This window comes from Corapipo altera, unplaced genomic scaffold (assembly GCF_003945725.1).
Source record: "Corapipo altera isolate COAL_440 unplaced genomic scaffold, ASM394572v1 45, whole genome shotgun sequence".
NCBI lineage: Eukaryota > Metazoa > Chordata > Aves > Passeriformes > Pipridae > Corapipo > Corapipo altera.
Window position 1 is genome coordinate 18,934,348 of NW_020884877.1, and position 26,181 is coordinate 18,960,528.

The 26,181-nt window shown below is 51.2% G+C and overlaps 1 protein-coding gene across 3 annotated transcripts; it reads right to left on the reverse strand.

The window, feature by feature from the left end:
* Window positions 1-388: 388 nt before the first annotated feature.
* On the reverse strand, window positions 389-26,130 carry TTLL4 (tubulin tyrosine ligase like 4). Of its 3 annotated transcripts, none has more exons than XM_027636499.1 (19): window positions 26,044-26,130; window positions 17,977-19,251; window positions 17,235-17,344; window positions 16,735-16,798; window positions 14,901-15,025; window positions 14,406-14,516; window positions 13,779-13,855; window positions 12,947-13,141; window positions 12,781-12,863; window positions 11,611-11,739; window positions 10,894-11,016; window positions 9,302-9,400; window positions 8,644-8,778; window positions 7,772-7,909; window positions 5,758-5,860; window positions 4,993-5,203; window positions 2,754-2,824; window positions 2,078-2,160; window positions 389-1,266 (listed from the first exon to the last, which is right to left on the reverse strand). In XM_027636499.1, the coding sequence occupies exons 2-19, from the start codon at window positions 19,227-19,229 to the stop codon at window positions 1,125-1,127; spliced, it is 3,252 nt and encodes a 1,083-aa protein (XP_027492300.1). In that variant the 5' UTR covers window positions 19,230-19,251; window positions 26,044-26,130; the 3' UTR covers window positions 389-1,124. The 3 variants fall into 3 exon arrangements, with proteins under 3 accessions (XP_027492300.1, XP_027492299.1, XP_027492301.1); XM_027636498.1 differs by having other exon boundaries at window positions 26,053-26,084; XM_027636500.1 differs by lacking the exon at window positions 26,044-26,130 and adding an exon at window positions 25,583-26,034.
* Window positions 26,131-26,181: the final 51 nt, after the last annotated feature.

Here is a 26,181-nt window from a genome sequence, read left to right on the forward strand (position 1 = left end):
GCTCAGCATCTCCTCTGGTCCCCAACAACCTGCCCAAGTGGCCAGCATCCAGCTAGCAGGCTGGGGCAATGTAACTCTGTACAGGCACCCAACCTTTCCTCCTCCTACTGTAAGGCTGGACTGCTCTGTTCCCCTTGGTTACAGGTCCACAGAAGAGTCCCTAGGACATAAGGCAGTTATGTTGGGAGCTGCTCTTCCACACAGGGGGGCACACACACCTGCCCCCCAGGGCAGCAAGAATTACCCGTGCTCAGAGAAGGACAGGGAAAAAGGGGGGTGGTAGCACAAAGCCACCCTGTCCAGAGCCCAGTGAAGTCCCGTGGGAAGAGCTGAGCTGCATCCCAGACACAAAGAGATCAGGGAAAGAGAGATAGATGAGAACAAGGAGAGCAGCTGAGTGTTAAACTTTAATAAAAATCCTTGAGAAACAAATGGAAAATAGAGAGCAGAGTCCAAGAGAAGAGCATCAGCCTGCAGTCCACACACATATGCTGTAGGGCACACCAGAGAGCTGATGGGCTCGGCTGAAGGATGTTCCATCTCCAGCAGCCCTACTGTCCCCATAAACTGCAGCCATGCTGCTCCACATGGTGTCTCTTGAGCAGCAGTGTGCAAGCCTGAGATATCCCCCAGGGCCCGATGCTGGGGTTAGGGCAGGATGTTGGCACAGGCATTCAGAAAAGGTCCCAAACCCTGCTCCTTCCAGAGGAGTGGGGTACTGATAGGGGACTTTTCTCCAGGGCCCAGGTGCAGCAGGGCAAGAGCACACTTGGCTGCCAGCAGCTCAGGATGCAGAGACACAGGCAACCAAGGGCTCAGCCTATGCTGGTTGGGGACAAGAAGGGCAGGCTCAGCCAGCTCCCATGCAGAAGATAAACCACCATGTCAGGATTTAAAAGCAGCCTAGGACAAAGGCCTGACAAACCCCACTTCCTCAGGCTTTGCCATTTGTTTTGAAAGCTGAAGTCACACAGCTCTCCTCTTTGCCCAGTAAAACATCCCTCTCCAAAAACAGCCCTGCAAGCAAGTGTGCAGTGCAAGGGGCTCCCACAGTCCTTGCTCTACAGAGCCAGCTCCCATCTCTTCCTTTGAGGTAGGTTGATGTGTCCCCAGTGGCTGCCTGGTCACATCACCAGGGCAGTGTCCGAGAGGCAGCCAGAAGGTCTCTGGTTGGCTCCACCAGTGCACTTGTTGAGAGGTAAGCTCTGAGTAGGGCTGGGCTCCAGGCATCTTGTGAGGTCCTCACCAGCTGAAGGGAGGTGCGTACTGCAGGAGAAAAGAGATCCTATGCTGTTTAGGGACAGTGCGAAAGGACCAAAAGGGCCATGGTGCAACATTCATCTGCAGTATCATGACACACGAAACTCAGAGATAGGGCTGCCAGGCTCACCTACTCCATCTCCCATCCCAGGCAGCATCACTCACCCCAACAGATATCTAAAACATTGATGGGACTTTAGAACCACAACTTGATCTCCCTGTCTGAATGTAAACCCAAGTCCATCCTGGTCTGGGCACAGGAACATGGATGTCCTTTCCCGTAGCACCAGAGACAAGCGGTGTGCCTCCTCTCCACTTCGGCTCAGCCAGACCCTATCCTTCACCTCTCCGCAGGAAGCTCTCAGGGCCAGTAGCCCAGCTTTGCTCAGGGAAGCTGGCAGAGTGAGGCAGACCTGGAGGCCTCACTTCTCCCCCAGTCTATGCTGCAGCTGAGAGCCTCTGCTCACTGCTAACCACATCAGTGCTCACAGAAGTGGCACAGTTCCCTATCAGGGGAACATCTTGTCAGCGTGTCCTGACCATGACAGCCCTGAACATTACTCAATCTGGCTGTTCTGGGCTTCACTCCCATCTGAGTTGGGCACACAGCACCAAGGAGACATGTTCAGTTACACAGACATCATGCCAGACCCACCAGTTGGCTCTCCAGAGAGCTGAAGCTGGCTTCAGAGCTGCAAACCAACCTGCTCCTCTCCCCTTAAACAAAGCTACTTTCCCTGCTGCCAGTTCTCTCCAAGGACACTAGTCCTAAAGCCACACTGTGAAGACCATGCTTTCATGGTCAGTGCAAACTCACCCCAGTCTGCCCAGTTCCAGTTTGCCGAAGCCATTAGATTGAATGCTACTCTTCTGGAGGAAGAAAGACTTTGGCAACGACCACTACAGGAGGAGAGAAAGACAACAGAATGGTTATTTAAGTCATGGCAAAAATCCCTCAAGCCTGCTGTGCTCTGCCATAGGCTGCCCTAGAGAGCTTCAGCTAGAGCTGCCTCTGCTGCACATCGTCACTGCCACCAGACTGTTCCAAGAATAGCAAACAGAGCAGTCTTTGCTCTCTGCCTAATGAATCCCTCTGCTGAAAGTGGGAGTAAAGCATCTCGAGGTCAAGAGTGGGTTTCTTTCAGTGCACCAGTCCACTGTAAGGCACAAGACTGACAGACGGAGATGACTCCCTCGCAAAGAGACTAAAGGGCAGGCCAGGTGCCAAATATGTAGGGCTGTACCCAGTGCACCCAAGGATATTCAGATGCAAAATACTTGTAGATCTGATATACTGTTCATGACTTCATGTTAGTGGGAATGGGAAATAGGGCAGCATGGGTTTTTCCAGACTCCCACAGGCCTTGGCAAAGAGGGAAGAAGGAGGTAAACAGGTAAGGCAGGAACCAGAGGAAGCAGAACAAGCAGGCTCCCTACCCAACTCTGGCAGGCAAACAAGCCTCTCTGACTAGCTTACCCACAGTCATACGCACCATCTGGGCAAAATCTGTCCCTGTTCCAGTGTGGTACCCTTTGACACACCAGTTCTTCAGTAGCTCCAGACCTGGGAAGCGACAGAAGACAAGAAGCAAGAATGAACAAGAAGTCAGGTTTGCAAAGAGTTAAGCCTTCCCAGCTTGGACCATGTAAATATGCTGCTCTGACTACGCAGAACATGCTATGCAATCACTACTTGAACACGTGCCTGACCGCCAGCAAACATGGGGTAAATCAAGGGCGTTCACCCTTTGTACGAGCAAACACCAGCACATGGGCTGCTGCAGTGCCTGCCTTCCTCCCAGGGAGCCAAAACACTCCATGCAGCAGTCTCAGTGAAACAGGGAAACTGGGGCAACACAAGATTTGCCAAATTAGACCAGATTGGCTGTCCCCCTGAGCCCAGTGCCTGCCAACGGCAGCACCTGATTTGGGCTGCACCGGTGAAAGTTCCTACAACACAAATGTAGAGCAGCTTTGCTGTCATCGGCCTCTTTCTCAGAGGAGGGCAGCTCAGGCAACCTCCTCCTTACACAGCACTGATCAGCTGCAGCATCCCAGTGTATCATCTCCTCCCTGCAGGGATTCATCTAGAGCTCAGTGTGGACTGAGACCTGGTCTCCATCCCTGACAGTGGGACCGAGCTCATCACTGGTGTGACTGGAAGGGACCATTCCTCTCACCACACACAAGACATGGTGCTCCAGAGCACAGAGAGCTCATCTTGAAACAGAGCCACATGTTCAACTGCACTGACCAGAAATAACCCAAAACCATTGAGAAATCCAGGGCTGCTCCCGTCCTGTTTTCTTTTTTAAGAGCCTTCAGGTCATAGCAGAAGCTAAGGTGCCTTGAGATTTAAGAACCAGCAGAGCAATGGCCAGGAGCTTGATGCTGTCCAGCTGGGATTACTGTAGTTTGCTATACAATACCAGTCCTGGCTATAGAAGAAATCCTTGCTGTCCAAACCCTGCTCTTCAGTGACCTGTCAGCAAGCCCCAGAATCTTGTGAAAAAAAAAAACAACCAAAAAAACCAAAAAAACCCCATGTGTTGGGGCTGAGGGGAGTGGGGCAGCTTGGACACCCTGTCCTCGGTCTGTGCACCTACCCAGGCTTTGCACCTTGCTGGCTAGGGTGAGAGGAAGGCATGGAACACAGGGGAACAGGAAGAGGACAGGGGAAGTTGGGTTCTGCTCAGAGGTGAACAGCAGTGAGTGGGGAGAGTAAATCCGCTCACTGGGCTGCTTTGGGGAAGCTGGAGCTCTGACCCAGGACCCTGGCCTAAGCTACAAAGTTCTGGGCAGCACTTCAGTGAGAACGATGACAGGATCTTCCTTCCAGCTGACGGAAGAGCATCCAGCAAAGGTATTAGCGAGGCAAAGTATGACACATGCTGACAATGCAGCTGAAGAGGGCTATGAGGTTTCCATCTCCCTGTGAAAGACTGTTACTGACCCCTTTGATATGTGCTTTAACACCAGTGAAAAGGGACAAAAGCATTTTTCTTTTTCCTCTGCATGACAGCCAGGCTGGGAGCACACATACGGACATCACAGTGGAGGGCCAGCTCCTGCAGAAGCCTATCCAACTAGATCAGATGTTGGACAGAAAGCCCTGAGCCATAGTCTCTTTGTCCACTAATCCATCATGCTAGACCTCATTGATTCTCTCTCCCAAATAGCCTCTACTGTTACCGTGACAGAGAGAGCCTTGGGTGAGAAGGAATTGGTCCAGCCACCTCATTACAGGATGTTTTTTATTAAAATACAGAACTATGTCCTGGAAAGGTGGAAATGTTAGCTAGATTTCTAGTGCTTAGGAAAAATTTCTGTCTGCATGCTGACAGTTTTTCATCAATTAGAAAGCTGCAGGAGACCAGGGAATAGGCCAAATTTTTCCTTCCCTTCCCAGATCACCTGTAAGGAGCAAAGCTAGGAACTCCAGCTGTTTCTCCCTCAAAAGAGGCCAGAGCTACAGGCTGATGTAGCTAATCCCAGCCTCTTCATCCCCAAGGCACTTAGAAGTGCTGGTGCAGAACGGTCATCACCTCTTTTCAACTCAGAATAAGCTTTTTGTGATATTTGAAGCAGTCTGGGAGGGTAACACTTTCCTACTGGTTAGTGTGCGGGCAGGCAGCTCCCTCTGAACATGCGTAGCTCAGAAGCCTCCCACGACTGCCGGCAGGCAGCCTGCCTGACTCAGGTGGCTGTGTCAGGCTTTAGGAGGGCAGTTACCTTTCTGTCTATTCAAGTAGTATTTGAGTTCCCACTGGGTCACCAGGATGTTGAAGTAACGAGGCTGCTCAAAGAAGCGCAGGTACCGCATAGAGATGTGGCTGGGGAACACCCTCTCAAACTGCCCACGCCGGGAATACTCATCCTCTGTCTCCACCAGGATGCGAACATCATCTGGGGTCAGGGTATCCAAGACAGAAGAATAAAAATCCTGCAGACAAGAGCAACCCAGAGTCAGGGAGAAGTATCTCTCAAGCAGAGGTCTCCAGGTGTCTGAGCTCTTTGGGGCACAGGTCCCATGGATACTGAAGGACTCTAGGCTCAGTGATAACATCAACACTGCACAGAACTGAAGAGATCCCCAGTTCTGCAGCCCAGTCTCTCACACACACTGCCAGGAGGCACACAAGGCCAGCAGCCCTGCTAACCTGCATGGAGTCAGCAGGTAAAGGCTATAAGAGCTGCACAGAGACATAAGGAGGAACAGGCAGTGCTCAGGCTCTGTTTTGGGGACTGGTAGGCAATGTGCCTCTCAGCACACACTTATTTATATGTACAGATGAGTCAGTGAGACATTGGCTTAAGCAAACCCAATTTATTTCTGATCAGTGATCTTGTAACCCACTGGAGCCTAAGTGTGCCCCATCACTTGGCTGACCTCAGAGAGGGACACAATATGAAGAGGGACCAGGGATAGACCTGTGGAACTGGTGGGGACAAGGGCTTGGGAGGATGGTGCAAGTATCAAAGGAGAATGTTTCATACCTGGTCAGGTATCTTCTGCATCAAGTAATAGGCCTGCTTCATCTTCTCTGCTCTGAAATGCTCAGACACTGGCTTGGGCTTCTCCTTCAAAGCACTGTCCAGACTGAGAACACAAGAGAGGTAGTAGAGCATTTAAGCAAACAAGACAAAGACCTGCTATGGCAGACCTGCTCCCACCAATTTCTGAGAGAGCAGTGACACCCTCAGAAAGATGCCATGGAGGAGAGAACACTTTCTCCAAGGATTTCACTAGTTCCAAGATCAGTGACACACCCACAGCCGTGTCAATCAGCACAGGACCCAGGAAGGCTGTGGGCAGGGAAACTGGGAGGACTCTGCCAGCTCCTCGCTAAGGCATTTCAGTGTTCCTTTATCCAAAAGGTGCACCATCACTTCACACTCACATAGGATGCAAGAGGGTCAAAGATACACTGTGACATGATTCACAGCACATGAAGCCTGGGGGCTTACACTGCACTTGGAACACAGTTTCCTAACCGCAAGCACAGGGATGGGGGTACAAGTACTCAGTACTGGTACCGTACAAGGAAGAAGAGAACTCTTAGATCAAAAACTTCCTGTGGCATCTAAGACCTCTCAAGACTTGAATCCAACTCCAGCTCCACATGCCATGGGAAATCCCGGCCTTTGTACTATCTGACCAAGAACGATCTAAAGTATTCTAAGCACCAACTGAACCACTCAGGGATACCAGAGTCTGGGAGATACTTCTTGAAAACCTTTCAACCGAGCTATCAACATAGCTTTTTTTGTTCTGCTGCTGCAAAAGTAATTAGTTGTGTGCAGATTCAAACAGGGGGAGCAGAGCCTCGAGGCTGTGCTGCATGGTGCTCGGGGAACATACAGATCTACCGGAATTAGGCCCATACGCAAAAAGACCTTTCATATCCTTCCCAGGGTAGGAGATACTATTAAACAACCGTGCCCCTGGATGCAAGAACTCTGGTAATGCATCATCTGAACCATGTTAAGGATTCACTTAATCCCCTGCAGGTCTCTCTGAGGACACCTGCCCTTCAGCACCTCCATCGGAAGCCACAGACCAGTGTGTGAACAAAGCACCGCAGATGAGCTGGCGAGAGCTTCCCATCTTGAACAGGCCCATGCTCCACCTTCTCCCTTCACTGAAGGCACAGGGCACACAGAGGGCAAGAGCCCCATCTTTTGGCATGACCACACATCACTGCATGCGGGTGCTCATCCCAGCAAGCTGCTCCTTCAGTGACATATGGTCAGCAGCCACTCTGTTGCAGGGAACAGACTGGTTTCCTCCTAGCCATTGGATTTGAAAGCAGGATAAGCCCTAGCTGTGGTGAGGAACAGGGGCCTGGGTGGACACATGCCCAGGAATTAACCTTATGCAAGAAACAGTCATGTTAGCTGCAAGGTTAAGACTGTGCACACCCGTACCCATAGGTCTGCAGCCTTTGACAGCAGCAGTCCTGCCTAAGGAACTAACCAATCCAGCCCTTGCAAAATAAAAGGTGTTCCTCTCGCTCAAAGAAGTGGCACATCAGTTCTGGTAAGTCAGAGGGCAAGTGGATCCAGCCCCAACAGAGTCAACCAGCATGCCCAGCAAAGCTTTCTAAGCTGCAGATGAAAGCTTTTCTAAGCTGCTTTTGCAGGCAGAGAGGACTTTCATTCCTGCAGTCTGGAGAGGGAAGCTTCAAGCAAACTGAGAGGCTGTGAGGCTCAGCATCATATTAGTTCTGGCAGGGGGAAAGACAAGAGAGCTTGACTAACTGCAGAGCAAGCACAAATTACATTGGCCTCACTTCCAACTATGGACCTGCAGAAAGGGCATAAATCCTTCTGCCTTGAAGAGACCGCAGAAACCAGATACCTAGGCAATGATGCAAGTTCCTTGGACCCATATCTGAAGGACCAGCAAGCACAGGCTCTCAACAGCCCAGCATTTGCTGGGCTCTAAGTAGCCTACCAGATTAAATCCCTCAACAAAAAGCCTGCCTCTCTGACAGAGAAGGGGGCTGACCTGCAGGTAGAGCTACTTCTTGTCTCTGGCCTTGAGGCCACGCTGTCCATGCTGGGCAGAACAAAGCCGGCAAGGTTGAGAAGGTCTCGAACCATTTGGCCCTTGATGCTCACATCCAGAGGCGAGTTGGAGTGGAGGCTGCAGAGACAAAGCATAACAGCAGCTTGAGTGACAGAATGGAGGTGCTGAGGCCCATGGCCCTGAGATCAATCCCTGGGTTGTTACTGACCAGAATACAAACAGCCTGTCCCTTGCCTCATCACAGCTGGCCATGAGACACAGAGAAAAATCCTCACAACAGCTCTTTGAAAGAGGAGTTCCCCATCAGAAATGGTTCACTTTTCCATCTCTTCCCAAATTTTCTGGAAATAGGCAAATCCATCCCCAGAGTCCTGTGTAGGACCATGGCTCTGTGTCTAGTTCATGCCCATCCACTCTTGCCAGCAGGAAAGGCCATGCTCAGTTACACTGCAGTTCCCAGCCATGTCTGCACAGCTGACACTGCCTGGCTGGGTGCTGTCAGCAAGGAAGAAATGGTGCATGAGGCAGTGGAATCACTGATCACTTTTGCCCACGCAGAGAAGAAATCTCTGCCATTACCCATTCTGTACATGACACATTCCTCCTTGGCCTTCCTTTTTTAACGTATTCTTCCCTGGCTCTAGCTGGAGCATGCCCAACAAAGCTTTATGAGCTGCAGATGGATGTTGCTTTTGCAGATAGGGAGGACCTTCATTCTGGCAATCTGCAGAGGGAGGCTTCAAAGCCCACAGTCTTTTAGCACAGGGTACAGGGGACATTACAAGCCAAACTCATTTTGTGTTAAAGGGAAGGCCATTATTCACTCTGCTGCAGCTCAGAATCTGCTTTACCTTGGGGAAATATTGACCTCTAAGATCCAGGGCTTGAGGTTTTCATCCAGCATGATATCAAACCCAAACAGCTCATGGCAACAATATGGCCGGCGCACGTACATCTTCACAAGGCTGTTCACGTACGGCTCAGATCTGCAAGCCAAGTTAAAAATGCTTGTTTCCAACAGCCAGACAGCAGAGGTCTGGTTGTTCACAGCACATGCTGATGGTTCTGGAAGCATAATGCAGCCACATGCTGCAGGATCAGGTAGGTGAGAGACCGACACAGGCCTGTGAGCTGCTACTGCTGCACTGCGTACGGATCCAGCACTGCAGATCAGGCAGCATGGACTGCTGAACACAGGATTCATCCTGCACCAGGGACCATTACTGTCAGGCTCCCTGGCAAAGCAGGGGAGTGGGTAGCAAGCTGGGCAGCACCGGGCATACCACACCCTCCTGGTCTGCAGGCAGGCCCAGGAAATGTAAGGTGTATTTACCCACTGCAGCATGAGCATATGTAACAGGATGAGAGGAAGAATCCAGACAGAAATACTGAAGCCAACAGTGGTGATACCATAAGAGCAAAAGGACCAGGCTGAGAGGGGACTGGAGAGCCAGAGGGGTCAGGGTGCACCACACAGCCAGGCACAGAGCAAGGGGTGCCAGGACTCACGCAATGATGGTTTTGATAACGATGTCCTTAATCTTCTCCCAGATGGCCTCACTATTCACTCCCTTCTGGGTCAGGTAATTCCAGAGAGCTTTGAGTGCCCTGGGAGAGAGAAAGCAAAGGAGGTAGCTCTGTAGCCCCTTGCTGAAAGGAGTGAAAGCAACAGAGGAGAGCCCTGACAACACCCTTCCCTGGCACAGCCATCCTCCTGCCATCCTCAAGCCCCTCAGTTGCTGCCCTCCCCAGCGTGGCCCCTTGTCTTGTAGGCCCAAGCTACTAGGAACATAAATTTGTCCCAGTATGGTCTCAAATTAGCACATGAGCAAGGTAAGTCAGGCCCACATCTTCTCTTCCCTCCCCCTCCATGTCCTCAGCAAACCTCCCCTTCCTGCAGGCCTTCCCCCGCAGCACTGCAAAGCAGCTCAGCAGGAATCCAGCAAGATCCTGAAAATGTTTTAGCTAAAGCCATTTCACTGAGGCTTCAGGGGGAGAAGAATTTTTGAAAAATGTGGGGAACAAGATGGTACGGGGGAGCATCTCTGCTTTTATAGGAGTTTTCCACACTACATCGAATGCTGCAAGCTACCCTGACACTGAGCCAAGGATGCTCAGATATTTCTCAAGTGAGAGCATGTGGCTAATGGCCAGGAATCCAAAGGTCATGCTTCCTGCATACAAGATGGAGTAGATTACAGCCACATTTATCTTTAACATGAGAGCAGCCAGCTTTGACTTGCAATGGCAGTACAGCAAACCCACACAATCCCACTCCCATGTGACTGCAACTGCTGGGAGGCAGCAAACTCTGCTAAAAGTCCCAGTGGAGAAAAAGACCACTGTGCAGCATGTCCTGGTCTGAGAAAGCAATCTGACCACAGCAATCCACTTTCTGCAACTCCCTTTGAAGTGCAGTAGCCCTGTCCAGGCTGTGAACTGAGAACTCTACCCTGCACTATTTTTAAAAGGGCTCAAACACTACCATGGAATCAGAGGCAAGTGCCTGGGGCTTGCACCCTTTCACCCATGGGACAGCAGGGAATGGGAACTCCTGTAAGACTGCAGCCCTCCTTCCAAAGGCCTAGAAATGGCACCACTGCTCCTATTCACACCAAGCGCACATAAATTAACATTCTGCACCAGGGCTGTCCCTTTCTCTGGCTCCACAGGGAAGTCAAGAGTGAGATGGGCAGAAGTTTCCATCTAGCCAATTTAAGCATCACAATTACCCATTCAATTTCGGACAGCAAAACCAATCAGATTCTGCTTTAACCACATGCCATCGCCCCCACAATAAGGGCAAAGGAATGAATGAACACAGATGACTGCAGCATTGGAAGCAGGAAATGGCACAGACACGGGCAGGATGAACAGCAACCACAGCCCAAGCAGCAGTGGACAGGATAAGTCACAAGGCAGGGAGACCATCCAGACTCCACTGACACTAACTCATGCTAAAATCACTCTGCTCTTTCAGTTTCCCCAGTGGGAGCAGATGATACAGAAAGCAAGTTCAATTTTTGGGTAGGAATACTGAAAAAAGTCTGAATTAACAGGAAATATAAAGAGTTGCCCTGTGCCCTAAAAGCAGCACCTACCATTTGTGTCCCTGACAAGCAGTCTCATCCGAGTTGGACTTGTACTCTGTGTTCTTCTTATTCACACTGTAGTTGGTTAAGTGCACGAACTTGTTGCTGAGGCTCTCCATCGAGGAGGAGTACCTGGAAGAGGCAATAGGAGCACAAGCAGTCTGAGACTGAACTGGTTGTCCCTAGGTCCATCTCAGACCACTCTCAGTCATCCACCAGCCCTGCTGCCTGGAGCTCTCTGACCCCACAGGCCCAGAGCTCATGGACAAAACATGAGACAGCACAGGCTTCCTTGGGACAGTGGAACGTAATTCCACCCTCACAGCATGTCCTTAAGAAAAGGCCAGAGCATTGGTGAGCAGAAGCACTGCTGGAACTGCAGTAGTCTGAGGCATATAATGAAAACTAGAAGAAACATCTCAGATTCTGGTGTGCCAGCTTTTATGCAGAACGAAGCACAGACAGCATGTTTCAAGAACTGCTTTACACTGAGTTCATCTTGCATTGGGAAAGGTGGATGTAGGCAGCATCCTCTCACATTCCCTTTCAACACTGTCACCTGCAACAACCTCGTGTGTTTCCACTCTGCTTCTTAAGCAAGCAAGATATAGCTTTGAGCATCACCATCTAGGGGATGACTCTCTCCTGCCCAGCCGAGGCAGGTACCACAGCCACACATGCCCTGGCACCAAGGCAGCCCCAGCACCACTCTCCTGCACAACCTACTTGCAGCTGGCAAAGCGAACCAATCCATCCTTGAACAGGTAGACCCTGAGGGGATCATAGCAAGTGACGTAAACATAGATCCTCAGGTCAAACTTCTTCCCGCCAATGAGGTAGGGTTTGTGCAGATACCTGCAGAGGGAAGTAAGTTATGATTTTCATGGGCAGGAACACCTCTAACCCCCAAGTCAGAAGGCTTGGTAAAACAAGGGATCAGTGTAGAAGCCCTTTTGCACAGCATTTCCAAGTTAATCACATCACAGTCAAAATGAGAGAAAGAATAGCTCTCCTATGCATGGGGAGTTCCCACAGCACAGGAGCAGTGTTCCCTTTTGTTCAGTTCCATTTTGAAAAGATTTTCCCCAGCTCTAAGGCACAGTAGTTTTTCCACACCCACAAGACTGATCACAGTATTCAGGAACATCTAAGACATGCAGTACAGCACAGATGGTTTGGTACAGTGAGCAGAAACAGTTGGATATTTTAATCCAAATCATTTGATTATTCATCTTAGAAGTTCATGATCTCCCATAGGAAAGTTTATCACTTTGCATGAGAAGTGGACAGGGAGAACAAACAAGCAAACATAGCAGTTCCCTGTCTGCCAAACACTGCACAGTTTTCCTGCCCTCAAGAATCTTCCCAGAAAGCAGTGTCAAAACAAGACAAGATATTCCATTTTTCTGCAAAAGGGGAAGAAGATTGACAACTCTGTTAATTCAAGAAAATCCTTTCACCAGCATCTATACGCACTGAGGTTCTTACTGAACCATTCTAACTTGGATAAGAACAAATCTTTGACAACTGCCACCTCTTCCCTGGGACTTGGATAAAGTTTGTCTCCAAATATGCCAAACCACAGAGAGTAGTGGGAGCCAGATCACAGCAGAGCCAAAGCTGTTCATCTACCAGACAGAAGCTCCAGAAAGCTCATGAAGCCAGTTTGTATCTGAGACCTCAAATATCTACGCAGAGACAGCAGCACTGACAGCTGCAGCTGACAGAGCCAGACTTCCAGCAGCAGGACACCCAGGCAGTCTTCAGAGAAGTCTTGAGATGCAAATCAGATGCTTCTGCTCTGCCATACAGTGGCATCAGCCCAGAACTGGCCAGAGGGACCAGCCACTACAAGGTCCCAGGCTGTGTGACAACCATGTTTTTTCCTTCACTCACCTCTGTACTAACAGTGGCCTCCTTTTGGGGAGCTGGCTCCATTTGTGGATGACCTGGATACCAATGCCTCTTGCTGATGCTGGCTGCAAAACACAAACAAGAAGGGATCAGATCTTCTCCCTGCAGCTACAGTGGGACAGAAGGTTGAGCTCTGCTTTACACTTACTGGTTTCACAATCCATTTCTGTCTGCTAGCTCCTTCCTCCCACGCTTTCTTGAGTAATTTGATGTCCTGTGGCAGGATGAAGGACTGAGGGAAGAAGTTAAACTCCTTTTTCCCACAGCGAGCCTGCATCTTCAACAGGTTGCGCCACAGACGGTCTTTTCTCCCAATTTGAAAAGAGCCGGGGAAGTGGTTTAGCTGGAAAGGAACCCAAATGCTATGACATCTCCCTGCTTCCCCAGCTCCTTGCCTGCCCCTTCCTACTCCCTGGCCAGAGGATATGTCCTTTCTGAATCCAGTGCAGGGTGACACTCTTTGCTCCCCTCCCAGGATTGCACCCAAATTGATTCCACCTGAAGCTTCTGAAGCTTTGCAGGGACAAACCACATGGTTTGGAGCATCACAGCTCTCCAGAGCAAACATGTACTCGTCATAGATACCAAACCTTTGGTCCCTCACAGGCTCCCCAAGCATGAGCCACACCTGACTGTTTTGTGATCTGAATTAGGTACATCCCCTGTGCTGCACTGGCAGAGAGGGCACTGCCCCTACCTCTCAATTCTGCCAGAGGAAGGACTGCTTTAAGCAGCAACAACTGAATTTAGACAAGCTCACAAGTGAACACAATTTGGCTACAGCCTCAGTCTGTGCAAGAGCCACAGCAGAGAAGCTCACCAAGCTGTGCCTTCCTCTTGAGCTCCTCTCCCAGTTCTGGAAGGGACACTGCAGGGACAGCCTGCACAGCAAACACCTGGCCCTGAGGAGAGGGGCACCCAATTTGTTTCCAACACACTCTCCATGCATGTGAAGGAAGTCAGCCCAAAACATCCCCTACCTTTTGGTGCTCCCTGATGGCTCTGAAGCTGGGAGATTTCATGTGGTGGCCCCAGCAACCCAGCCAGTCATTGCTTTCTGTAGGAAAAACAGAAAAGTCCAATACCAAGCATGCTGCCACCCATAACACCCTCTCGACCCACCAGCACCCCATCTCCTGGGGTAGGCAGAAGCTGCACAGTTTCTGTGCCAGGGATGCTGCACAGCTATAGCACAGAGCGCTCATACTGGCTACTGCAAGATTACCAACCCTGAGAACTCTGGCTGTGGTCAGAGAGGATGGTTTCTTCTTCAGCACATAGGGACAAGGGGCAGCAGCGCTGGGGCTGGCACCAGATGATGGCCAGCCCCCCCTGCAGTGGCAAGCCAGAGCAAAGCTGCCCCACATGCTGCCTCAGCTTCTGACAGCCCAGGAGTAAGTCCTTGTGGTCCATGCCAGGGATGAGCCAAGAGGGAGATTAGGCCCTCAGAGCTTGGGTACTGCAGGTCAGGCAGGCAGAAATGGGAACCCAGCATCTTGCAGTGCCAAGCTTGTATTGCTTCTGCTCTACTTTTCCCAGCCATTCTGCCTTCTCAGGCCCACGGACTGGAGGCGAGGAAGGACACAATGTTGCTACCCACAACTTACTTTTGCTAACTCTGAAGTGGGACCTACAAACAGTTTGCCTCACAATGTTCGGTGTGACTCCACACATTTTCCATCGCAGCAGCTTCCTCTGCTCCCAAGGCAGCTTTTCCACTAGGAAGGCAAAAAGTTAAGGACTGAAGGAAAACAAACACAATACTTGGGTTTTCTACAGCTGCAAGGTTCTTATGATTTGCTGCACAGGTACCAGGCCTGCAAATAAGGGTGCGCAGCCCCCGTTGCAGAACTAGCATGGAGCAGAAGACTCCGTAGCTGGGGAAGATCCAGGACACTGGAATTTAGTGGCAGCGTGAGTCATGCTCCAGGCTATGGAAGCAGTATAATTTACTCCAGTCCTTTGGACCTCAGAGCAGTGCTGGGTCTCATCATGGGAGGGGCAGCCACTCCAGCCAGCTCCCGGCTGTGTGCTGGCACCGCTTGCTTCCTAATTAACCGGCTGCCCAATCTCACCCTGTGTGGCAACAGACCCTGGCTCACCTGTCTCATCCCGAGTACTGAAGTAGATAGTTGGAGGCACATTAGGGAATAAACTGCAGACAAGAGCTGGTTTGAGCACTTTTTCCTGAGCCTCGGCAGGCTGGGCCAGGCACTTGATGCAATTCCTAGGAAAGATGAAGCAGGTGGCAGTTGGCTAAAGGTGAAAAGTATCACAGGGAAGAAGGGGGAAGCCGGAAAAAGCCTTGATCCTGGTATCAGGAATTTGCACCATCATCATAATGTGGAACAAGCAATGGGCATTAAGGTCAGTAACCCAGCCTGCAGCGATGAGGGGACGAGCTTGCAATGAATGCACCCACCAAATAAGCACTGTGAGGTTTGTGTTTTGTTGGGGCAAGGAGTGGAAGTTTTTACACGACAAACCGTATAACCTAGTTCATGGGAACAAGGAGTGGAGATTGTAATGCATATGATTTAGCTGTTGTAACCTCTTGGTTTTGGTGTGTTGCAGGGAAGAGGGCTGGAGTTTTACCCACTGTATGTACATCTTAACACAGCAAGCCCCAACACTGGGAAGGAAGGGTAGAAATTGTATCCTACCTCTTAAGGTTGTGATGAAGCGAAAAGTAAAGTTTGCAATGAACATATATTCAAATATATGCCACTGCAGCCAGTGCAAGAAGCCACACTAGAGCAATCACTGAGGAACAAAGAGCAGCAAACTAAAAGGAACCACAACACACTGTCTACCCAGTCTCGCAGGCCACCCCTTGCCTCACTAAAGGGACTGAGCGTAGTCTGTGACAAAGGGATTGGAAACCAGGATGGGGGAAGAAGGGGTGTTTTCCTTAAGTCCTTATGTATATTTTTTTGTCTTTTCAGTGTGAGAATCAATAATTAAAAGTTTGTTAATTGGCAAAGGATTATATCAATTAACATTCTGTGGCACAAAACTGGTTTTGCCCACAACAAACTGAAGGCAGGAGACAGCTGCAAAGGCTTCAAGGCCAGCCCAGCACACAGCCTGCACAGGAAGTGGCCAACATACCTCCCTCCTTGCTGCAAGAGGCATTTAGCCCAAGCCCTACTTCCCCTATTTTCCCCAGAGGCCACCCAGCCACATCCTGCCAGAAACAGCTGCTGGGCCAGTTTACATCACCTCTGCAGGACTTTCACAACCACATATGCCCACCCAGAGCCCTGCAGCACCCTGAGGCTCAACATTTGCTCACAGGAAGCCTTGCTTGTCTCCCAGGTTAGTGATGACATGATAGCAAGCAGCAAGCTGTTGGGCAGACAGCAAAGCCTGAGGCAGCCATGGTGCAAGACCAGCTCCTGCTGCTGCATGGGCAAGAAAAGGTCACACAAAGGTCTGCCAGGAGTCACAGAGGCAGGGCTCAGATGACCACAGGCTGAGCAGTCCTCCCCAGAGAAAGATCCTCACATAGGCAAAATTAAAACCCAGACTCCAGGACTTGTTTCTAGGATGCAATGCTGAGACAAAAGACCACAAGAAGCTTTTGCAATCTCCGGGCCAGGACACTTCCACTCTGCTTCATCTGCCAGGCAATGACACTGCAAGAGCACAGTTTAATCCAGTAAATCTAACCCAAGAACTGGCAGTGCTAGAGAAATTAAGACCCATGTTTTGCTGCAGTGGATGCACACTTAGCACTTTGCAGGCTGCTGCCTGTAGCCAGAGAAGTAGCTCTGGCCTGCAGTGCACCAAGGAAACTCACTTTGGCTGGAAGTCTGTTGCTACCTTGTCTCCATTATCCCATATGCTACACATTTCCTCTGTCACCAGGGAGGGAAAAGATGGACAAGTCTGGATAAATATGCCAAGTTCAATGCAGTATTTACAGCTACTAACCTGGATACAAGACTCATGGAGCCACTGGATGACACGTCAGTAACAGAGGAAGCATCCGAGTCACCTGCAGGAAGGAACAAACTCAAGTTTTGTCTCCGTGAGGAGTGAACACACACAGAGATAGGAAGGGAAGAGAGAAAACAAATGCTCCAGAGGACAGAGCCTTCCAGCTGCCCCAAATCCTTGGATCTTGGGTTCTGCCCACTAATTGGTGTTGTAAAAAACAGGGAAAGGGGCAGAGCTGACAGCCCTACAGAGAGAGAAGATGAGTAAGTTCTGTAGCAGGACAGTGGTGAGCCCTAGCCTGCTCCCCAGAGGAACCCATGCAGGAACCCTTGCCCTCCTTGCTGCTACATCACTTTTGGGTTCAGCACATCCTGAAATGACACCATGAATGTAAGACAGGAGGACAGCTGTGTTCACCCCCAGCTCCCAGACAGCTCCCACACTCCCCACTTTGAGGCATGGAGCAGAGCCCTCACAGGGGAACCAGCACTCACTGTCTTCATCCTCCTCCTGACTGCAGCTCTCATCCAGGCCATCAGGAAGTTCTTCCTCTGCTTCATCCTGAGGATGGCTTGGCTTCAGCAGTGACTGATCAACAGTGGCACTGGGACAAAGGACATCACATCAGAAGGAATGGCACATGCTTCCTGGGGCCAAAAAAACCCTGAAGCTCATGAGGCAGCATGAGATAGTGTGGGCGGAGGAGTGAGAGCACTGCTCTCTCCAGTGCAAGCACTCATCCCAAGATAGCAAGATGGAAAGGCCTGAGAGCACCCTGAGAAGAAACATGTTCCAGAGCAGACAGAAAGCAAGAGGCACAAGGACACCCCTCCCAGCAGGAGAGCAGGAGCTCCATGTCCTTGCATCAGCTCTGTGTTCCTTTATGAACCCATGTCTCTGACTAGGAAAGCCTGGCTTGACAGCAGGCTTCACTCAACATACTTGCAGAGCCTGCCACTGCAGGCAGGGCCCCATGACTGAAAAACAAACTAGAAACGCCATACAGCAATTCCATGCTGTGGCTGATGGAGAAGGGCTTGTGTCAAGCTGGGGGTGGCAGGAAGGCTACCCCCACACCAGGATACCAGCTGGGTTTTGCTCAGGGACACAGCCCATGGTAATCCTTACAGCCACCCCTGTACCGCCCACAGTGCATCCTCTCCCAAAACACACAGACACAATGGCCAGCCCTGCCCAGCCCGCCACAGCCTCCCTCCTCCTCCTGCCTCTACTTACTCAAGCTTTCCTGGGACAACAGCCTGGACCCATTTCTTCTCTTTTTCCAGTTGAATCGTGGACATCTGTTTTGTCACGTCAGAGATGGCAGTGAGGTGCAGAGGCTCAGCTCTCACCACCTGATTCCCCACACGCGGGCTGTGCGTGCCCACGAGCCGGCAGTTGGAGCTGCCATTGGGAGCGCCAGCGCGTGAGGCCAAGGGACAGACGCTGACACGGTTAGTGCAGGCAACGGCACCACTGGTGCCCCTAAGGCTCGAGTTACTGTTAAGGCGATGGCTCCCCCGCTCCAAGTTCAGAGGAGCAATAGTGTCTTTCGGGGTGAGCTGCGCTCCAACGTGCTGCCTCCTCCTGCTGTTCCAGTTGGACAGGCTGCCCACCTTTGTAAGGCCAGAACTTCTGACTTGGCACCCAAAGCCGTTGCGTGCGGCAGCCTGACTGGCTAGCTGCTGCACAGCCTTCAAGAGGCTCTTCTCCGGCTCCTTCTCTTTTGAGCTGTGAACTCTCTTCTGAGTGTTCTGCCATGAGCACTGGTCCTTCCTGAGGACAGCACTGCTTGGCACAAGGGTCAGGGAGGGGACCATGGTTTTCTTCAACACAAGGTCACTGTTTGTCACTGCTCCATTGATCAGGCTCCTAGAGAAGCTGTCTCCATTGCCCCCAGAGTGGGGCCATGAGGCAGCAGGAGAACTGTGGGGTTTTTCCACCTTTTTGATCTCCAGTGACTGCAGAAAAGGCACTTTAGCACTGCTTGGACGTAGGAAGGAGTTGTTATTGAGCACTGGTCTATAGGAGCTGGCAGCCTGCTGACCTGAGCTGAGGGTAGAGCCTTTGACCCCAGTCCCAGACTGGTCCTCCACCAGCACAGGAAGCAGGCAGGGTTCCATCAGCGAGGAAGACATTGCCCTTCCCGTGGCAGAGGCAGTGCCAGGAGGGCTTTGGAGGGTGTCTTCAGTGGGCTGTGCGTGGCATAGTGACGGTGAGCACAAGAAGCAGGATTGCTGCAGAGGGATCCCTGAGGGCAGCAGGATTCGATCCCGGAAAGCACTCACATACCTCTTCTCTAAATTCCAGGTGGGTTTCGCCTGCTGCTGAGAGAAGCGCCAGGCCCAGAACGGCTGAGGTCTCCCAGCCAGAAGGGTGCCTGACTTGGGCCCAACACTCTTCTCCTGTTTGGGGCCCAGATTAGCATGGTCTGGTCCTGAAGAGGCCATGTAGAGCCATAGCACGTGAGGCACAAGCAAGTCAGTCATCTACAGCAGCATCTTTGCTGGCCTGAAACAAGAGAACAGCATAAAAGGCACTGTTACCCTGTCAGGGCACAGCACCCAGCCCAGTGCACCATGAGGAGAGCAGGGTGAGCTGCTTTTCCTGCAGGATGAAAACCACATCTCCATCTGCTGAGCTCCCCAAGAGTCTCCCCAGACCAAGTCAAAGAAGAGCTGGCATCTCACATGAAATCAGAGGATGCAAAGGAAACTGCAGAGAGGGACATCTGCAGGAAAGGTTGTACCCTGCAAACACGCAGGGGTGCCTGACTGCCAGCCAGGGCCATGGGGCAGCAGCCCTGTCTGCAAGGAGAGGCTGCCTGCCTTGGACCCACACAGCTGTTGGAGCCCACTCTTACTGGTCTGTGTCTCCAGGCTGCACCGTATGCTCCACTACCAGCTCTCCTGACTCCACCACAAGCATCAAAATGTCTGCTTTTTTTTTCCTCCCCATTCCTTAAAGCTTCGGCTTCCAAGGTTACACAGCTAGGTGAGAACCTCAGCCCTGCTTTTAAAAGGAACATTTTTCACCTTTGTAACCCCAGAAAAAGGCTCAGTGAGGTCTGAGGGCACCCTAAAGAGCTCAGTGCTGAGAAGGCAGCAAGGAGCAAATGCAGGGCTGTTCTAACATCAACACCTCGCTTTCCATCAGGGACTGGCAGTGCTGTGCACTCATGTTCCTCCCCACTGCAGTCCTACAGAAAAATCTCCTGCAAGGAGCAACTGGCAGGCTACAGAGCTGCAGACGTAAGTGTCCTGAATCCTCCTAGAATGAACTATTGCACCACACCCGCAACATCCTCTTGCCTGGGGAGAAGGGAAAGAGAAAACAAACCATGAGCCAGTTATTTGTCTTGCTTTAACACATGCCTGGAGGGCCCCTGGATACAGCTGCGATAGGAATTTGTATTCCAAGCAGGCTGGCTGGCTCTTCCACCTTCCAGCTTTCATATGCTTGCATGTTTTTTAAAAAAAAAGAAAAAGTATAAAAAGAAGGGTAAGCAGAGCATCAACCATCATCCTCTTGGTTTTCTTGCACATACATGCTCCTGCCTCACCTGAAAGTCAAGCCTTAGATGCAGCAGTTAACGTGTAGCTTGGAGACCCTGGAGTTGCTCTATAGCACTGTGATAGCAGCTCTCACCGCCACAGGGCTGGGTCAGACAGACCTACACTTGCTAGACCTCAACCTGTGAATCAGTCTCCAGCACATACCAGGTCAGCAGCATCTCAGTAAGAGGCTGTACAAGATGGAACATCCCATGCAGGATCACACAGGAGCTACACATTCTCAAGGAGAGATGCTACCCTGCCAAGCTCTGCAAGGAAGGTTCCAGGGCCACCCCATACCCACAGGGCTGCACTGCTTGTTAGCACCTGTACAGTCAAACTGCGAACTCCTGATGAAGACAGGACATCTGCATCCTTATGAGAGCTGCAGCCCAGAGGGACTCCAAGTCCCAAGGGGAAGGGAATCCCACAACTGAGATGTACTGCACTATTCAACTGCTACCCAATCTGCCCCCGGCAGCAAACCTGGCTGTGTTGTGACATTCACAGCAATTAGCACAGAGCGAAGAAGTTGTGGCTCAGATGCCACCACCTGCCCAGCTCAAGTTTCCCCCAGTAACCAAGGGAGAAAAGCTCAGCTTCCACACACTACCCCCTCAGATGGTCAAAAGTGCACTCAAACCACAAATCGAACCTAGCACACCAATGAACTAGATGTGAAAGAGCAAATTAAAATTCAAGGAGAATGAAAGTGTTCCCAGTGTCTCTGCTTAGAGGGGACTGTCACTGTGGCATCACAACATGCTCTGCCAGCTTGGCCACCGCCTGTGCTCTCACCCGGCTGTGAATGACCTTGCAAAACCAGCCTGCAGTGAAAGCCATCTGTGCCTCATCTCCACACGGATTTACAGCTATCAGTGGATCATCCCACTGTAAAAATAAAAAGTGATGGAGCCTAATGAAGCTGTAAAAAGGGATGTGAATCTTACAGTCAGCTTACACACAGGTGTGAAAATGCCAGAAGCCCTGTGTGACCCCGATCTGGAGTAAGTGCCAACAGTGGCACAGATGTGATCAGCAGAGACACGGGGGTACTGCTGGCAGCTGCAGTTGCTGGGGTGGAAATCTGGCCACGGCATGGCCTCAGCTGCCACTGCCTGGAGCCCAGCCTCATTGCAGCACAGGGAGAACATGCTGAACTTGTCTCTCTACGGGGCAGTTTTGCCATGGAGTTGCTCAGTCAACACAGGGCAGGAGTGCGCTGGAAGCTGTGCCTACATAAGGAAGAGAAGAAGCAGGGTCTTTAGTACAGCTTCCAGGTGAGGATGGTGCCAGCCAACAGCTAGTAACCACCATTTCCCCATGGAGACACAGGAGCTCTGAGAGAGGGGCAGGAAGGATGAAAGGAAGATGCACCCACATGGAGCAGGTGAGGATGCATCCAGATCAGCAGAACCAGCCCATGCTGCCTTGTCTTTCCCCCTCTGCCCCATGTGCTTCCCCACATCCACCCTTCTGTCCCACCTGCACGCCAGCACAGTCACTCCTTATGTCCATCTGCAAACCGTCTCCCATGCTCACTGCAAGGACAGCAGGACAAAGCAGCTGCTGAGCATCCAAGAGAACTGGTGGAGATGGAGGCACCTTCACATGCCAGGCTATGGCCACAACAGGGTAGCAGCTGGCATATCTTTGTGGCTCTGGGCAGGAAAAACATCATCTGCCTCAGGGAAATCCCTGCTGATTACCAGTCAGGGAAGTTTTCCCTTTACATTTAACTCAAGTCAGAGTTTTGGGGTGGAAGAAGGTCACAGCGTGATGCAATCTCTAGTTCTGCCAACCCAACCCTATGGCAAAGGAGCTGAAGTCCATTCTGCAGCTCACAACAGCAGTAAAACTACACTTTGGAATTTTATTGCAGAAACATGAGCTGGGAAAAGCCCAGGATAAACTGGCCAGGCTGGAATTCAAACCCAACCAAGTAATTAATGGATTTTGGCTTGGACTTACTGACCCACAACACAGAGGCCAAAGTTGTCACTGTTGGAGTGACTGTACAGCTGCACTTGCTTTCAACTATTTTGCTAGCACCTTTTATTGCCGCACAGCCTGCTCAGAGGCTTCAGGGCATCAGCTGGAGCACTGCCACAGCCTGTGCGAATGTCACATCAGGGGCACACAGGGCCACCACACGCCCTGGCCTCTGTGTACCCCAGCATATGTCAGTGAAAATCATTTCTTCCAGCCCGAGTCCCACTGTGGCATGTGCTCCCCTGATGGCAATGTGGCAGCTCTCTGCAGCCCCATTCCTAACAGGAAAGGACAAGATCATAAGAGCCCGGGTGTCACAGGAGTTTGGCTGGGGAGGTTATTTTAAACTCAGCTTGGTGACACACTTAAAATAACAAGAGCTTGCAAATGTATGCGCTTCAGGCTGACCTGATAACGGGCTGTCAGCCTCACATAGCCCAAAGTCACAAGGAGGGGAGGTTAGACAACTGTGCTTGCTATTGTTTTCTATGCCATTGCAGGGTGCAATTTCTGTTCTTTATGATTAAAAGGGATAACGTGTTTTTCTAAATGAGACTCGAGTTCACACCAAGTTCCTCACTCCAAGCTCTGGGGCTTCTGATTAAAGCTTGAACAAGCAAGTTAACAACGACACCAAACAGGTAGGTTTTAAAATTAATATATTTCAAAATAAGGGTTTGTACCCCTTTAAAAAAATTTAAAACTTTGAACAAGTCCAACACCATTGATCTGAAACCAACTGATTTGAGTGCCTAAAGCTGCTCCAACACCTGGTAGCTAGGTACAAACTTCTTGTTTCAACAGCACAGGAACAGCCCTCCCCTACATCAGCTCCAGGAAACAAATTGCCTCAAGTGCAGTCCCACACTGAGACAAAGCAATGTCCGACTTCACCCACAAGTTCAGCCTGAAGAGCAAAGGGTTCTGCTGGCCACAAGAAGTCATCCATGAGGACAAAACAGCTCAGAGACAGTTCGGCCAACACAAAAATGCCAGTGACACAGGGACCAACAGTTGTGCTCCTCTGCCACACAGTTAAGCACTGCTGTTCCCTTGCAGCTCCAGTATCATCCTGCAGAACCACATTTTGAGTGCAAAACAAGAGGATGACAATTTTGCTTGGCCACTCAGGTCAAAAGATACCAGTGAGAAACCACCCACTATGGGGATGCATCAGCAAATTCCACCTGCATCCTAGGATTACATCTGTGCCCAGAATTTGCGCTGGGGCTAGTAATTTCCATTCAACAGCTGCAGTGCTGAACTTCACTCCACACTGAACAAAGGAGGTACGAGAAGTGTATGGCTGCTCAAAATGAGCCTTTACCTAAGCAGAATGCTGCCCTGCAAGAGAAGCAGAACAACTCCAGTGTTCACTCCCATTCCCGAGGTGGAGGTAGACCTCCTTAGGGGCAGCAGGGTGCTGGACCAAGCCGTGGAAGAGCTGGAATCCAGCCACAACCTCACCTTGTGCTGCAGCAAATGCCTCCCTCCATGCACACACAGGCTGGGCTGGGGACTGAAGGCTCTTGTGTTTGAGTTCACAAGGGACTTTCCCACCACTCTCAGGGCACTGGAGCACAGCGCCAGATGATGTGAAGGACTCCAGCATTGTTAGGCAGACAATCCAGGACTGCAGCTTTGCCATGGAGAGAGTGCATCAGGGACATCTAAAATAAAGGGCTGTCTCAGTGCTCACACTGGGAGGGCTGACCTGGCTGTGACCAGGCAGTGTAGGGGCCATAGCAAAGGGCAAAAGGTGCAGAGTGTGGAATCCCCCAAGGATATCAACTTTTCTCCCTGGCAGATTCCCCAGGCCCCAAAGTGGACACCTTGCACAATGACAGTGGACCATGAAGCTCTGTTTCTCCAGCAGTGAAGCTGGGAAGTGCCTGCCCTTGCTCCCATCTCTGATTCATTCTTTCTCATCGTATGGGCTATGGGAGCAGTTGTACCACAGTGTAAAACAAGAGTAGGGAAGACAGTCTGGGTTAAAAGCAACAACCACGGGTGTTTAACAGCATTTCACCAAGGAGGTCTAAAGCCCCTTTCTGAAGACCCAAACTGAAGGGACTGCAACTGAGCTTCACGATGGGAGAAAAAGTGCAGGAGAATTACACAGCAAGACTTATGAAGACTTTAGCCACCAGTGCAGGAACTGACAGGTGGTCAGCACAGCTCTGTCTGGTCTTAGTCTGGCCTTTACTAGAGAAATAAAAGTGGAAGATTTGGAGTGAGTGGAACAAGTATAAAATATCAACACATAGCAATGAGACAAGAACTACCCAATTAGCTCAAAACACAAATTCTTTGTCCATCCTCTGCTCTTGATACTTTTTACTGAAACATATCTACAACCAGAAAAAAAGGTTCCCAGGTTTGTCTTTCAATACATGCTGAGGACACTTCCAAGTCCATGACAGGAGTGGGAAAAATTCCTCTGGAGGCACTGCAAAAACCTCACTCCATACAGCAATCTCTCAGAGCTCAGGAGTGGAGAAGAAACAGAGATTCAAGTTGAGAAGAAGCTGCCAAATACTCACAGACTTCATGCCCGGGACAAACCTAGGAAATGCCAAGGAGTGACACCCAGCCAGGATGGCACGGCAGCCAAAGCGCGCGACCTGTGTCGGTGACATGACATCACGCAGGCACCATTATCTGGGGACAGTGACATTTCCCCCCTCAGCTCCTCCTCGAAATGTGATCCTCGCTGTGCTGAGAAGGGCCCCAGGCATGAGTGAGGAGTGGGAGGGGCCAATCTGTATCAACAAACTTCACCTAACACAAAAGTTAACGAGTGCAGCAAGGCAGCAATGTAAGAACAGTGCTACTATCTGCTGGGTACAAACTCTAAGAATCAAGGAAAACTTATTAGATAAAACTGTAATCAGACCAACAATTCACTGTTAATTCCCCCAAACTGTTCAGAAGCCACTAGGTGTCACCTGCTTGTTCAGTGAGGAACATACCACAATGAGCAAGACAAGTAGCATCTCAGGGAGTCATGGAGGCAGGGTTTTGATGTGGAGCTGAACTCTGCCTCCCAAGAGCTACCCACAGCCCAGCTAGGCAGGGTGACAGGAGGATGGAACAGTGCTACAGGGCTTTACACACCTGTGCCCCTCATTGTCAGCCCAGACCCTGGAGGCATTCAGGAAACACTCCAGGCTTGTTTCAACTCAGCTCTGCCTTTCGCCTGTCAGACCCATCGGCTTCTTTTTACAACACAAGAGCTGTCAAGGCAAGACAATGGAAGGACGAACAGCCAGGCTGCCCCAGTGCCCCACTCCAGCCTGGTCAATCCCAGCTCCAGCCTCAAAGCTGCTCCAAGTGCCGTTGGAGAGGTTCCCTGAGACTGTGGCTGGCTGGGGAGCCAGCTCTACTCACTCCCTGCCACTCGCCCAGGGAATACGCTCTGTGTCTCATTTCTTCAAGTGAAAGTCTTCGAGGCCAAAGGTGCTACCAGGATGCTCTGTACTGCTCCAGGACGGTCTGACAGGCCGCCAACCCCAGCATTTCCCGCCACAGAGTGCTCCCGAGTGGGGAATGGAACAAGGCCACGGCGAGCCCCGAGAGAAGGCCCGGGGGGGAGCACGATGCCTCCTCGGGGCCGGGCATGGTGGTGGGGCAGGAGGGGCCGGGGAAGGCAGTGGGGGGCCAAAGGTCGTATGGCCCGGCGGGGGGACCCTGCGGGTGGCACTCAGGGAGACACGCACGCCCGGGGGAGCAGGGCCCCGGTGCCGGGGGACCCCACCGTACTCACCGCCCGCCGGACCCGCCGCCGCCGTTACCATGGGGAGCCGGTAGGCCCACGTGACTACACCTCCCGGCAGCCCCCGCGCCGCAGGCTGCATCGCCCCCTGGCGGCGCGGCGGAACGAGCCCCGGGACGG